Source organism: Priapulus caudatus, unplaced genomic scaffold (assembly GCF_000485595.1).
Source record: "Priapulus caudatus unplaced genomic scaffold, Priapulus_caudatus-5.0.1 Scaffold176, whole genome shotgun sequence".
Classification (NCBI taxonomy): Eukaryota; Metazoa; Priapulida; class Priapulimorpha; order Priapulimorphida; family Priapulidae; genus Priapulus; species Priapulus caudatus.
Window position 1 is genome coordinate 258093 of NW_014577237.1, and position 15914 is coordinate 274006.

General features: G+C 42.1%; 2 protein-coding genes across 6 annotated transcripts in view; one reads left to right on the forward strand and one right to left on the reverse strand.

Annotated features, from left to right (window-relative positions):
• Positions 1-684: 684 nt before the first annotated feature.
• On the reverse strand, positions 685-11901 carry LOC106806732 (nuclear pore complex protein Nup50-like). Of its 2 annotated transcripts, none has more exons than XM_014808769.1 (8): positions 11799-11901; positions 5801-5902; positions 5471-5563; positions 4441-4783; positions 3451-3930; positions 3193-3268; positions 2907-3025; positions 685-2002 (listed from the first exon to the last, which is right to left on the reverse strand). In XM_014808769.1, exons 2-8 carry the CDS (start codon positions 5867-5869, stop codon positions 1800-1802), a joined length of 1383 nt encoding a protein of 460 aa, XP_014664255.1. In that variant the 5' UTR covers positions 5870-5902; positions 11799-11901; the 3' UTR covers positions 685-1799. The 2 variants fall into 2 exon arrangements, with proteins under 2 accessions (XP_014664255.1, XP_014664257.1); XM_014808771.1 differs by lacking the exon at positions 11799-11901 and adding an exon at positions 10721-10753.
• A 181-nt stretch (positions 11902-12082) lies between these two features.
• LOC106806731 (PHD finger protein 21A-like) overlaps positions 12083-15914 on the forward strand; it is a 31168-nt gene continuing 27336 nt past the window's right edge. For 3 of the 4 annotated variants that reach the window (XM_014808766.1, XM_014808765.1, XM_014808768.1), the window contains exons 1-2: positions 12083-12269; positions 12734-12766. In XM_014808766.1, coding sequence (XP_014664252.1) covers positions 12216-12269; positions 12734-12766 — 87 coding nt within the window. In that variant the 5' untranslated portion in view covers positions 12083-12215. The remainder of the gene's footprint in view (positions 12270-12733; positions 12767-15914) is intronic. The other variant, XM_014808767.1, reaches the window with a different exon arrangement.

Below are 15914 nucleotides of genomic sequence, written 5' to 3' on the forward strand. Positions count from 1 at the left end.
TACATGTGTATCATATTATCAGGAGTGTATAATAGGGAGGAGTGTGACAACAATAAACAAGGGAAATTCGTCATTTACTAGCCTTATAATACCAGACACTTAAACGTACGCGCCATCTCGTGGCAACTTTCATAACGATCCCAACAAACATTCCTTCGAGAAGGTTCCTGATACCATCCCTGTGCCTTCCACTGTTTCGGCGCGTATGTGAACACATTTGGGACTAACAGGGTTTACTAGAATCCCACCACTCCACCACAGTCACCGCAGTAGACGTGACAGAGATGCCAACCACTACGATTTATCCGTATTTTATACGAATTTCTATTCCTTTTGCACCACTATGACCAGTTTGTATGAAACTACGAATTTCACTGTGATCGGGAAATTTTTTTTTTTTCAATTATTGTCCTTTTTTGTCAATTTATTGTCATTTTTGACCCTCAGAATGCAGGAAATTGCATCTCAGAATCAAAAATTTTTCTGGGGGGCATGCCGGACCCCCCTAGCAAACTCGGGTCACTACGTGACCCTCAAACTACTAATTTGATGGCCAGAAACTACAGATTGCTTCAAATATGTGTTGGCATCTCTGACGTGAGATGAGCGCTGTCGCTCCGCGGCACTTGTTTTGTAGATTTGTTTTAATGAATGGTATTTATAGTGAAACCCATAAACAGACAGTTAAAGTACAGTTACCATGTAATTTACAGAAAAACCCTTTACGTACAGACAGCCATTAAAACCAAAAATGTCCAGCTTTTCCAAAACAAATATTACACAAATATCTGTAAACAGACGTTGAGACATAAAATCGACCTTTTCCACACACACACACGCACGCACACGCACACGCACACGCACACGCACACGCACACTAGGCTGCTGTTATAACGTTGTGACATAAACTAAACCGTTTCAATGCAATTGTATTTTTGCACGATAGTTAAGGTAATTCCTGTACATTACTTGTTCACATTTATACATTGGCGGGAATACGATAAGATCCGAATTTACACGCACACACACACACACATACACAACCACTTCAACACATTTGAATCTTTTACTTGCCACGCTTTACTTTTTTCTCACATAACATAACTTCAGAAAATTCATTCTCTTATAAGTTTCTGCCATTCCTTGAGATAAAAATACAGAGCAACGATACGTGGATCGCCTTTATTCTGCGGTGGGTACCACATTGTTCCACCTTAGTTAACACTGGTACAGTTTATAGGCTAAACCCAAAGCGGATGCTCTTGTGCTAATTAGAATCCTTACCCTACTCCAGGTCAACAGCACACACAAAGTAAAAATGCCACTATACCCAGAGAATTTTTTTTAACGTTCTCCAAACTTCAAAGTATTATCAAGTGTTCCTGCTTTCCTAATACAGAGTTTACTCATAATGGAAACAGCCACGGTCCGGGAGAAACTGATTCACTTTCCAAGGAGACGTTACACTGCCCACTGCATCTATTCAGCACCTCCTTCCATTGTTTCCTGGACCAGATTCATTTGACTATCTTGTTACGTACAAACGGAATGTAGGGGCAAACTGTGGAAATGATAGACAGGAGTTTTCATTACCTAATTCATTAATACTCCTATACCTTGAAGGAGAACCACTATATAGGTCAGAGCATCTAGACAATATTTGTCACCGTCTCCGTCCTATAGATGTCGCCACTGTCAATGCATGAGCACTACTAGCAACTAGCAGCCAGAATATAGGCGCAAGATTGACACATTTTCGTCCTATAGATGGCATTGCTCTTGCAATCGGTCTGTCATTTTTAGCCTTTGCACTCTTCCAGCTTTTTGAGCAGGTCGTCAGCTTCTTCACTTGTCTTCACTCGGATAAGCATCATCACTGTTTGAGACGGGTCATCCTTGGGGTCTGCAGGGGGATTGGGAATGCAGACGAGTGCCACGTTGTTCTTCCCTATGCGACTAACTGGCATGCTCGACGTCAAGATGATGTTGAATAGGATGTTTCCTGTAACATACCACATGTTGTCCCATTACTATTGAACTGTTACATTTGAGTGTGTAGCGAGTATTGACAACATAACTGAGCATAATAGTGAAATATAAAACATTTTAATCCTCTATAAAGTTTTTACTATTAAAAAAGAACCTGATTTAAAGTAATTATTGCGAGAGTTTTCCAGTGTTTTCCCCACTTTCATGATACCTACCGTTATTGCTTGAGTAACAGCAATTGTCTAAAGTAACGATAAAATGCCTTAGAACCTTCGTAAATACCAAATCCAATGAAAGCATGCACGATTACAATTTTGCGTTCTGTTTCTGTTTACCGTTGCAATCTCTTGGACTTTCTCGCGGTAGCGCGAGACATCTATCACGGTGCAGTAATGCATACCGTCGCACCGTAGAAATCAGGTCAGAGTGTAAACACAGAGGTTCATACTAGCGTAACATCAGTGTAGTACTAATACCGCGTAAAGTCTGTTATTAGAGAAGCTTGTGGATTACCAGTCCGATAGTAACACGGGAATGACAATGACAGAAAGTGCTCTGAATTATTGACATAAAAAGTCAATAACATTTACCACACAGAATTGCATGGCCTTTTGTTTTAATTATGGACTTGGTTTGAAGGCGCCATTTGTATTTTGGATTGTCGGCATACGATAATATTTGGAGCTGGAATGATGTAGTCAAATCCATTTTTCTATGCTATAACTGCATAAAATCTTGGTGTTTTTAATGTTGGTATAATCAGTGATATTTCCACTGTCAGGTGAGACTATATTCAGCTATATTTAGTTTTTCTGAGCCAAAAAACTCGCAATAACCGTTTTAAATACTAGAAATATATTAAAATAGTATCAACCACTTGTCAGGTCAAACCCTGCGACTCATTGAGGATTACTTACCTAGTGACGTATCAGCCCTAATTACCACCTGCGTCTTCTCATTACTAGGTTTCAGATGTAAATTCCCAACACCTTTCTCTATGAATTTTCCATCCTTACCCTTATAGAATAGTTTACACCTTGACAAAAAAGGAAACAACCAAAATAGAATATTATACATACATATAATATGAATATAGTAAGCGATTGCACTAGTGTAATTACTGCAGAGAGAAAAAAGCACATGTGTTCATGACTTATATGTCGCAAGAAAATTCACAATTTTGAAATAAGTTATGCTCTTTACCTCTTTGTATAAAAGGCATCTTCTTCCATCACTTCTTTGAAATCAGGGCGTGGTGGGGCTTGCTCCTCTTCATCTTCTACAAAAAAACTCTTGTTAGAACACACTAAACCATGATAATTAATATTTTCAGTGTTGGGAAGGAATCCTTCACCTTGATAAAGGAATTTCCACGTTGTTTCACATTTGAATCTCCAAGTTGCTTCATATTTGAATCTCGTCCAGTTCATGTCAGAAATCTCACATCATACTGAAACTAACCAGATTCCTTCTTCTCCGTTTGTGCATTTTTTGTCTGTCCAGCAAAGCTAAACGGCTTCTGTCCAAAGGTGGAGCCACTTCCAAACGAGAATCCCGGCGTCTTCTCAGCACTGCCAAACTGCAACCCAGCTGACTTCGCCGGCTTGTCCTCGTAATTGTGATTACGGTCACCAGGGGGCGCCGAGGTCAGCGAGCGAGCGCCGCTGCCGAACGACGCTCGATTGAAACCCGACGTGCCGCCGTCCGCTTTGCTGGCTCCGTCGGTTTCGTCTTCCACGCTGCTTGAGGGGTACTTGTCGTCGAGATCGCGCACGTACTTGTCGTAGTCGACGAATATCGGCGCGAGGATGATGTAGGGGTTCGTCTCGACATGCTGCCGGATCCACGTGAGCACGGACTCGTTGAGGGATCTCAGCGCCTGGTAGTACGCGTGGTCGCGATGCTTCGAGGACTGCGCACCGTCGTCCGTCGCCCGTGCAGCTGCAAGAAGAAGCGGCCCAGGTGAGCCTCCCTCGCAAAAGCACACACGAACAATTTCTCATTTGCAGGTAACCAGATGAATTTCAGGGCGTGGGCGTGCAGGTGGGCGCCGCTTTTTAGCAACGAATGCTGTTCAGCCAAGCAAAAGATCAATAAAATCGCGTATAAGCAACTGACCAGTAAAAATAGTTAAAACACTAGATAAAAAGTATTCTATTTCTGTTGCACGACTTTCTTCGATGGGGGAATTTCAGTTACAGAAGGTGTGAAATATTCCAAGTGTTGCCAGATGACACCGAGTCATGCGATAGCCTTGCCACTTTCAATCTTCTGCGATGCATTTGGTTTCAAGGAGAGACAGACAACATTGATGAGCCACAAGACAGTCCCCAAACAATGACAACAAAGTTTCCCAATTAAAAACATCACAAATACCATATACCAAACATTGTTGGTTTCCTTATAAAGGAAAAAAGTGATTTCTAAATGTGTATGCAAAAGAATACATACACACTTTTGCTGGTGTTACGGACACTCCATTTCGTGCCGATTTGTCGCTCACAATTGGAGCCGCCTTAGTGCTAGCTGTTGAGACAAACGAGAATAAACTTGAAGTAGGCTTGGATTCTGTTGCTGGTGAAGTTCTCACTCCAAACGATATTGATGGAGAGTCTTGGCTACTTTTGTTTATCTGTGTACTAGCTGTGAATAGCGATCCCATCGCAGGCTTGTTCGCAGAAGAGTCAGCAGCAGTTTTGGCCGCAGCAGATCCAAAACTGAACGATGGGGTTTGTCCTCCCAGGGGGCCAGCCTTGGAGAATCCAGCAAACCCTGCGAAAGCCCCTGCTGTACTCTGTATGGCAACAACAATAATAGAAATATTCATCAAATCTGTCCTATCTTGAAAACCTGGTGTTTAGTGCACAATATAAGTAACGATGCATACACTATGTAGTCAATATCTCGATGCGCATTCTTCTTGTGCCACTACCGCTTAAGCATTGCAGCCCCACATGTGCAGTAAGTACCTCAGTGTGGCGTTATATGGTAAAATACAGAAAACTCCTGCGTGATCCCTGTTACCATATATGCATTATTTTTCAGCAGTAATAAAGTGACACAAACATCACAAAAATGCTTCTCTATTTACGTTAGCGCATTCTACAGCAACTGCCGACCTGCTGGTTGTGTAAATCCACGAGTTTGATGTTTCTGTTCTATGGTGATTGGTTGGCCTAGAGTTACTTGTTACGTTTTATTAGTGAACATGGCAGTTGCATTGTGGTGGATGTGGTATTTTTTGCAATTGTTCAACAAAATGGTGACTGAACAGAATAATATACAAGATTACACAGATTAGGTTGGATGATTTTAAGTATTTTATCTTTATATAATGCTGCCTTAAGTTAAGTGTTACCAGCATACAGTGAATATGATTGTTAACTTTAAGTAGCACATGAGCAGAATGTTGTGAATACCTACATTTATTATGCTTTAAAATTATGCCAAGACTTATTTTGGCTAAACATGTGCCACTTACCCCAGCCCCATCACTCGACAAAACTCTTCTCTTTGCTTTCCTAATCACCCTTTTACTTATGTCATCTCTGGATGCCTGATGAAACTGGCCAGCCTGAAACAAATTGCCAAAATGTTTTAATAACCCAAATGTTTGAAAAGTAATAAAAATCACAAATTAGCAAAATAATATAATTATTTCATGCATAATCAAATTGTAAGAATAATCTTGAGAAGTTACTAATACCATTATAAGAATACCAAAACGGCAATGTGAGTAGCAATTGTGTTTTGTATCAATGAAACACAGACATGCAAGTTGTTCAGGTCAATAGTCTGAGTCACAATTTACCTCTTCAAGCTCATCTTCTTGATCCCAGTTTCTGTCCGTCAACTCCTTATCAGCAATTCTCTTTGCCATTTTCTGATCACCAAACACAATTATATACAAGTGCTGTAAAAGAAAAAAAATCAATATGACCAGGACCAGCAATAGTCAAAAATGTTTATACAAGGCCTGTTGTCTGTCACAATAAAAAATACTTGAAACGGATTCTTTACTAATAAACTAACAAGTGCCGCAGAGCGACAGCGCTCACCTGACGGCAGGTGTTCTGATGCTAAACTCACTGGCAAACGAATGAAGAGCACCGTCCCATCCCCGCGTTCGTGCTCAGAGCATATATCTAGGATACTACTAATACAGATCTAAAATCTATGATAGCTAGGCTGCTTATACCGTGAGTACGTATAAAGATACAGCTGTGACTTCGCTTATTAAATGTTATCATGGCATATGGTCGAGGGCGAGCGTAGTGTGGTGGTGGGGGGAGGTGGGGGGGGGAGCGGGTGACGGAGCTTAACTTGAAAAGCAGTTGCGGAGGGCGCGTGAAGTGTCTATCAATAATCAAGATGGGATCACTCGTGTGCGTAGTAACTCACTCATTGGTTGCAGGCAGGGCAGGGGTATTGATTCAGGGCAAAGGAGAATTTCTGCTCAGCCTGTGAGTTAAAACATCGTTGGCAGGTTATATGATTTAGAATATTATGATTGAATAGTGCAGTTCCCCCTCATGGTAATGGGTGCCCCTGTTTTGGACCTACACAACGAGCGTCGGGTCATTATCAGTGTGCTAATACAGGTGCTACTCAGTGTGCTAAGTAGAGATGCTTTTAGCAAATAATATGATTTAAGGAGCGTAAACCTGGTTCAACAAATTTGCCTTTGCATTGTATGTGACTGTAGCCTCATCACAATTAGCAGCAGTTCAGGCCTTCGTTACAGGCAACAATCAGGTTTAACCTCTCTTGATGGAGTCAAAGGTTATCCGACCTTCTCTTCGGGATGTCGAGAAGGGACAATCATGGTCTTTCATAAGCCATAAATGCTAGGTGCCGCTGAAACAAAAAATGTTTTTCATCGCTCGTGAATGGTCCTCAGAAATGTATAAATCTCTTGCCCTGTGGCCCACTGACCTTTGACCTGTGACCTCCTAATTGCACGTCGATGGCTTTTCTCTGATGCTATACACGAATCACGAACGTAGAGTCGAGCCGTTTAGATTTGTGCCGCAATTCTGCATTTCCCTATACATTAGGTAAGGAGTGAATGGTCCCCTTATTTTAACTCTTGAACTTTGACTTTGACCCCGCTTTCACATCCAACTCGTTTTCGGGATTATCCCCAATCCGTATATCGTGACGACGTCGAGCGGTTAGATTTGTGCCAACTGTTGACGCCCCGGACGGACGCAACGGACGACGCCGGACGGACGCACGGACGACTGCAAGCGATTTACAAGCTGCATCTGGACTATGTCATGGATGAGCTAAATGTGAATATGTTCGTCGCCAAATGCCTTGGTATGGATCGATATTAATTGCACTTGCGTATGATTTGTAATCTAATAAGTGGCTATGGTCATGATACTGATTAGGGAGCTAGATAAAGGGAAGGTTGATGTCAATACAAGTTTGAAATTTCGTCATTACTAGCTTATTACGACGATTACTACGCGTAACTCATCACTTTGAGTAATCGCGACACAGGTACATTCGAATAGCGTACCAGGAATCGGTGTCCTCGTATGACACCCGCAATCGGAGTACAGACTAACATACGCACCGAGTTTCTCCAATCTTGTCCATTAATAACGTGCCAATCGCTATACTTCAACAAAGGGCAGTACTACCACCTTGTCCACGCGGCTTGCGCTCCGCGAGGCGCTGGGACTCGCAGGGAGTGCTGATGATAGCGATTTGGCGTGCGTGTCGGTGACGGCTGCGGTATGTCATACAGGAACATGTAGCTGTATACCGGGTCAATGGTTATCTCGGCGAGTGGTTGCGTTGATGCGCTAATCACCCTGCTAGCCACAGCGTTCGCGCGTGAGCGCAAAGCCCGTGCAGTTGTGTTTATAGCTTGCATTTTGTTTGAGTATAGGCGATTGCTCGGTTGTTAATGGACAAAGATTGGAGAATCGCGGTGTCGTATGTTTTTAGTCTGTATTCAGGATTGCGGGTGTTACGAGGAAACGGATCTGGTCGATGTTGTCGAATGTACTGTGTCGATCTTGAGCTCAAAGTTGGATGAGTTTACGCGTAGTAAATGTAGTTATTAGAAGGCTGGTAAATGACGAATTTCCCTTGCTTTATTGAAGTCACGACTTCCTTTCCTTTATCTATCCTGATACTATGGAGCTATTAGCGGGGAACTTAGGTCTGTATGTACGGTGTACGAGTGTCAATCTGGCGTGATCAAATTTCAATGACACAGTTTAATCCATCTAACTGATATTATTCGTAATGAGTCGGACAAAGGAAATCTAACTGGTATGGTTTTATTAGATCTTAAAGTGATTACGTCACGAATTTCTAGCACCATCAAGTAGTATATTTGTGTGTTATTTCTACAAAATAAAATGTATGAAAATACGTACAATTAGTGTTTCTGTTTACTTTTCATGCTTATATACCTTCTTTATATGCCCTAATTTGCCGGTGAAAAACAGAGAGACGCCAGTATCTGAACAGTACTGGGGGAATAGTGTTAGACAACAGAAATTATCAAATCGTCTAGACTTTTGCAAATTTAACCAACGTAAAAACATTGTTATCAGGTGAGAGTTTGAGGATATATTTAGTATCGTTAGTTCTTACTTTTAATGTAAAAAAATGGCAATTTTCTTTTTACAAATTTTACCATGGAAAATTCGTGACGTAGTCAATTTAAAAAAGCTTTTGATACCGTTGACCCTAAAATTCTACTAGCCAAGCTAAAAACTGACTGTGGAATGGTTCGGTGCTTATCTCTCTGGTAGAAGCCAAATAACTGATGTATGCAGTACCTTCTCTAATAAGGACCCTATTGCATGTGGAGTACCACAAGACTCGATTTTGGGTCCTCTGTTATTTCTGATTTATGTTAATGACATGGCAAAGGCAGTTAACGTCAAGCTTTTATTATATGCTGACAATTCGGCCTTAGTAGTTTCAGGGACAGAGGTACAGGCTATACAGAAAGAATTAAGTAGAGAATTGCATTCCATTAATAAATGTTTACAAAACTATGTAACTACCGTGGCCGAGAAGTGCCACCTTGCTTTGTAATGTGACGTCAAACTCAGAAGTCCCGCCGTTCGTGCTGATTCATCAAAAATGTATACGATTCACGATTCCAATCAGCCCCGGTAGTCGAGGGCGACGCGGAGCGCGATTGACTGCAGGCGGGACGCGTCATAAACAGCCGTGATTTGTTTATGCGTCGCCCTCGACTACCGGGGCCGATCGGAATCGTGAATCGTATACATTTTTGATGAATCAGTACGAACGGCGGGACTTCCGAGTTTGAAGTCACATTACAAAGCAAGGTGGCACTTCTCGGCCACGGTAGTTACATGGTTTTGTTCAGTGGACTATAGAGGGCAGAACGAGCCCAAGATGGAGGTGGTAGGTGCCTGACAAGTTTGTAAAATGTGAAAGAATCGAGGAGTGATCGTCGCAAATCGCGCAAACGGAGTTTCCTACCTTCTCTATTCAATTCAATTCAATTCAATTCAAACAATTCATTTATCACCACAATTAGCAAAGATACAATGATACAGAAAACATTAATTTGAAGGGTGAAGGGGTAGCGAAAGACCATAGGGTCATCGAGTCAGCTATCCCTTTATATGTACAGTAGACATAAGATATATGAACACTAGATATTCGTTGTATTGCAAATTAGGAAAAGTTGAAATAAATTTGCAAATTTCTATATATATACTATCATAGCGTCACAGCACACTCGCAGCGGCGAGTGCGGGAGCGTTCGGCGTTAGTTTTTACATAGGTTTTTATGAAGGAAAGTTGATATACAGTGACGCAACAGTGGAACTGTAATTGAGAGGTATGGTAGTAGAGCCTATTTGTGAATGTGTGTTCATATTATTTTCAGTTTTTACTGACTCTGTCCCAAGTGCCTGTGCTCCTAACGCTGTCAAATATCATCGACAGTGAAAACATATACAGGGGAGGTCAGTACAACAAAGTAGGAATACGGGTATGTTCATATTTTTATTGAGAATCAAAAACTTTCATTGATATCGGACATTCGTGAAATTGTGCGTCCTACCTTCTCACACCTTCGGTGCTCGCATTGGGGGTTCGTGTTGGATAATAGGGACCTGTGGGCGGATTGGGTTGGTTGTGGACAAAAACATTGTTGTTGTAAATTAAGTAACAAATTAAGCGATCAAACAAGATTGTAATATTAGTTTTGTCGTAAAAGATGAACAAATTACTAATACTAATAGTAATAGTACTAATACAATTACTATTAGTAATAGTATTATTAACTATTATTGATTTGTTACTTGACAACAACAATCGTTACAATGTTTTGTCCACAACCAACACAACCCGCCCACCCCTCCACGTGCGGAAATACATAGTTCCCGCTGACTGGCTGGAGTAAGTTGGTCCCGAGCACTCGTAATGGCTGATGCTATAGCCCAGCGGCAACTTTACGCGGGTTATACCTATACTACTACTAGTAGCAGTACTATAGTAGTATATGATATTCTCATCTACAAACCCATCAGAAGCGGAGCTGATACAGAGCTTCTCCAAAAGGATATCGATAAGCTTTGTTCATGGTCCAAAAAACTTGGCCAAGTCATTTAATCCAAAAAGGCACCACCCTCACAAATATCAAGGAAACAAAACCCCAAATTACAAGCAACACTATACCGATCATGGAACGCAAGCTCAAAAGGAGGAATAACTCTACCTCGGCGTGGAGCTCACTGATGACCTCTCGTGGTCTACCACATCAGTGGCGAAGGAAGGCAACGGGCCCTAATTTCATCCGGCAGGAACCTTGTAGGATGCGCCCAGAACCTGCCAAGGAGATGCATACAATAGCATACGGTGAGAGCGAGCCTCGAGTATGAAGTAGTGTCTGGGATCCACACACAAGAAGATAATCACCGCTCCCCTGAGAAAGTGCCAAGACGACCAGCACGCTTCGTTAACAGGGAAATACCAGCAAAACTGAGAGAGCGGGGGGGGGGGGGGGGGGGGGGGGGGGGGGTGTTACAAAATGATGCGCAGAACCTAAACAATGCCCTCCCTTGCAGGAACGCAGGTTTGTCAACGCGACAGGCCCATTTTCGGAAGATAAACAACGGATCAGGCAGCAGTCCGACTTCCATCATTCATCACTAAAACACCAGCATCATGCCGCGGCACACACAAGCCACATACAACAAAATCAGAACCCGACAGATGGTACAGGTTCAGCTTCCTTTCCTAGAACAATCAGAAGCTGGAATCTGCTACCGGAGTCACTACTCACTAGTCCAACAGCACAGCAATTCACTGGGTCTCTCTGGAAAAACATTGAATCAGGCAGTTTCGTTGTTATGCCACCTCGAGGAAGTGAAACGCATCTCCGGCTGGGCAACTACAACAGCTCGCAACAGCCTATTGCCGTATGCTAGTCGCACTCAGTAATGAGTGCCTGGCCCAGAGAAGCCTCGATCTCTGGAACACGTTACTGTCTACATTTTGAAAATGTTCTATGCAAGTCTCTCACGTGCACCTGGAGTTCTTCGCGCACTCCCTGGACGTTTATTCCTCACGGACTGTCCAGTATAGAAGTAGAAGTAGAAGTAGAAGTAGTAGTACTAGAGCTAGCGGGCCTCGGCGGCGAAAGGGTGAAAGTGTCAACTACATGCTTGCTATGAATTGAGGTTGTACACATAAATATTAACCGCAATCTACAGTTGTATAATTACATTTATGTTGCTACGTCATTGCTTCGGTTACTAAAGGTTAAAGACTACTTTCAAGCAACTTTTACTTACCTTAATAACTCAGTACATTAAAAGTTCAGCAATTTATGGCGGCTGCCATGTTTCACATCCGGGATATTTGATGAATGGTTTTTTTGCTGTTGGTCTGTTACCGCTATACAATAAAAGTAGTACTTAGTTATTATTGCAAATATTATACGTGAATTTATAAAGCCAGTAGAGTGATAAATATATTTAGTTAATAAACCTTATGCAGGAAAGTAAAAATCGATGTGACGTATATGGTTTACTTAGACACCATCAACCATTATTACTTTTGCGGAGTGATACGCTGCAGTTGAACGGTGTTTATGTGAAGTTGGGAAAAGGACAATCTTAGGACCCATTCGAGAGGTTTTAATAGAGATTAGAATATAATAAAAATATAGAATTTACATTTGTGTGTTTGTAATAGAGTATCTTCTGATTATGGAACTGGAAGCGATTCAAGCAAAGCTCAAGATTGCTATTCAAAATCACCAGGTACGGTAAAGTTAATGTTGCATATTGTGTTAATTTGCTTCCCTGTCCAATCGATTTTCTTGTTCAGCTGTCGGCTGGCTGTACAACTGCAACTTCGTCGTGTTTCAACATCATGATACATTGATAGCCGCTATCGGCTCAAAGGCAAATAGTAAAAAAACACCCTTACATTTCGTTATTGCGTAGGTTTACGCAGTTACAATATACATTACCAACTTTATTAGATTTGCAATTATTTAATGATCATAACAAACTTGTGAATAAAAATGTGAATATGGAATATGATTACACTTCACCGTCAGTGCGTCACTCCATTGTTAATTTATCAGATACTCATCATACTGATCTAGTGATACGACAAAGAATAAAGTTTTAAGGAGACTGGGGTTGATGAAACCCAGAGCTTTTCTCTACATCCGAGGTACTGTGTCAGTGTGTGCATTATTGTTTGTTCGTTTTTGCAGACAGTTGTGGCAAAGATGAAGCAAGGACCAGTGGTTAGTATCTGTCCTAGTTTAAATATGTAATTATACGTGTAACGTTATGCTGCGTTTACACTATCGATTTTTGTCAGCAAATCGTACCGATTTCAAGTGCATTCCAACACAATCGGCTGAAATTCGATTGTATTGGAGTCGGAGTCGGGCCGAGTTGGAGAACGTTCTATTTCTCCAACTCGGCGACTTGACACCGACTCCGACTCCAACACAATCGAATTTCTTGGAATGCACTTTGGTCCAGTCGAGGGCAAGTTGGAATGCACTTGAAATCGGGACGATTTGCTGACAAAAATCTATAGTGTAAACGCAGCTTATGGCATCTTCCCCTAAACTTGAAATCAAATACAGGTTATTTTGCTTTGATGTCCATTCCCAATAAATCGTTATATGTAAATCTTGTATTTTGATATATACCGTGTTTACTCGTGTATAAGTAACACTTTTTTGTACACAACTTCAATAAAAAAAATCAGGGGTGCGACTTGTACACAAGGCTAAGAAATCTTGTGCAAGAAATTTTATCGTTATTGCAACCAGCCACTATTATAAACGCTGTGGCTATATATGCCCGGCAGCCGGGCACGGTCTTCGATTTCCTAAATGCCCGGCAGTTCCTAACCCTAACCCTAACCCTTGTTTACTTGAGATATCGCTGAAAATTAAAAACTGCCGGGCATTTATGCAGGGGCGTAGCTACGGGGGGGCCTGGGGCCCAAATTTTCTGTGCCCCCCCAGGTGCCCCCCCACTGAAAATTCATGCTTGATAAAAAAAAAATTGAATTAAAAACATTATCCGTTAGAAACAGTATAGATAAAAAAGATGTTATATATTTGTGCCCCGCCCCCCTACGAAAATGTAGGAGGCCCCCCAGTGCCCCCCCCTCCACGCTTGAAAAAATCCTTAGCTACGGCCACTGCATTGTAGGAATCGAAGACCGTGCCCGGCTGCCGGGCATATAGCCACTCGGTATTATAATGCCGAACCATTACTGCGCTAACCGTGCCATAGCTTATAATGTGCTTTAATGTACTTCTTTTATTGTAATTTGCTTTAATGACTGTGTCGTTGATAATAATATACTTTGCAGGTCACATATTATCAAGCGAGCGTTATAAAGAAGAGAGTGTACAAGGTAAAATGCTGAACATGCGTGCAGTATTACTCTGAATAATAAAACTTTTCGACCGTTTTATTTTGACGAATGCCTGTTGCAGTATTAATTGATTAGCTTGTCTTAACCTTGTTCAATTATAAAACACACCCGCGATGTGTAGATGCGTCCCTCCACCTGAGATATCCTTATCATAGCGAGCGCTCGCGATGTTGAATAAATCTAGGTATGTAATTCAACCCGATGAGTACCGAGCATGTAGCGCTCGGCGCACGAGTGAAGGTCGATTTGCGTTGGCAAGAATGTCTGGCCGCTCACTGCACTATAAACTCTCTGTGAATCAAAGTGTTTAACTCAGATTCCGGCACACAGCTCGCTCTTCGGCGCGGTGCGAGCTGGTCTGTGAAAGACTGTAGGCTAAATGCTTGTAATATTTTTGGATTACGCGCATCTCATAGTTAAGTGACTCAGCTAGGTGTAACACTTGGACAAACCCTAATAAAGCGACTTGGTTGTGCGCACATGTAAGGTAATGTCAACTTATTAACTACAAACAACGGTGGGACACAGTTCACCCTACAGCTCATCTCGTCAACATTGCATAAATCCAAGTGGAGCCTATTATTTCTTTAATGCAGCTGCTGGGGATGATATCGCATGCATAATATCTGTTCGTCGGTAGTTAAAATTTAACCATGAGTGCACAGCGCGTCACTCGAATGAACCCGGCTACAACACGTGACAGGTGGCACCGCAAGGACGAACCAGGAGATGGTTGAGGCCACGTAATACATGCGGCCGATGCGCTCATTTTCGATCGCCGGTATAATATAAAGCATTGCGGAACAATTCATATCTGCTTGGTTTAGCCGCTCGTGAGCATACGCGCAGCTTCGTACGTTAATAGTTAAGATGTGAAAAATGTCGAATGTTAAGACACGAGTGGAGGAGATGTTATCTCGGATAGTCGGGATTATTACTGGCTATGAGTAATATTTCAACCAGATTTTCACGGGGTGGGGGAGCTGCTTAACACACAACTCTAATGGTCACAGGACGGGTAGCGGCATCGCTGATGGCACGCACTTTGCGTGTGCTCTTCCATATATATTATGCATAGACACGTAGGTTATCGCACAGCTGGTAATTACAATTCAAACTCATCTTCGCGTGCTAATACGCATTTTGATCTCAAAAATAAAACGGGAAAAGTTTCTCCTCTCAATTTCCACTGACTCCACACATCTCCTCCCAGCTACTGGGTCTTCATATCATCTTTAAACTCACGCACTTAGGGTACGTGGCTTCTACATGTATCTCTTTTTATACTTGCTCTCTCTCGCCGCACATCATAAATTATTCTGATTATGTAGTCGCTAAAGCTCCGCTTGAGACGAGTGGATGTGCTTCAGAAATTTAAGTGGCTTCATGCTCTTAACTCAACCATAAGTGTGTATATCTATATCTTGTAGGTTCCGCTCTCGCCTGTTCCAAAAAAACCCCCATTGGCGCCGGCATGTACTGACCGTTACGGTTTCCGAAATTCGTCGCACTCTACATAACCTTCCGTTCCGTAATACATATAAATATATAGAGTAGGACACATATATAACACTCAATTGTGAAGAAGATTAGTCCGCACATATAGCATGGCGTGCTGTAGGTGGGCACAGTCACACTTGCGAGAATGTCTCATCCTGGCCATCGTAACAATTGTCGGCTTAACAAAGAGCAGTGTATTGACTTCCAAAGGACCTCGTATGATCGTAACGAATTAGGCAGAAACACAATATAGGCGACTAATACACGAGTAACAATCAAGAAAGTAGAGTGTGACGCGAGTAGAGAGAGAGAAATCGGCAGAGAAGATAGCTGGGAGAGGGCTGAGGGGGGGAGCCGCAGATCTGACTGGCAGATGACATCTCGCTCTGCCCCGTCATTACGCATAATTACAGGGTTACCCTAACTAGATTGATCTAAGTTATAATCAGAGATCGCCCCAGAAATAATTACGTATAGGGAAGATGAGTAGA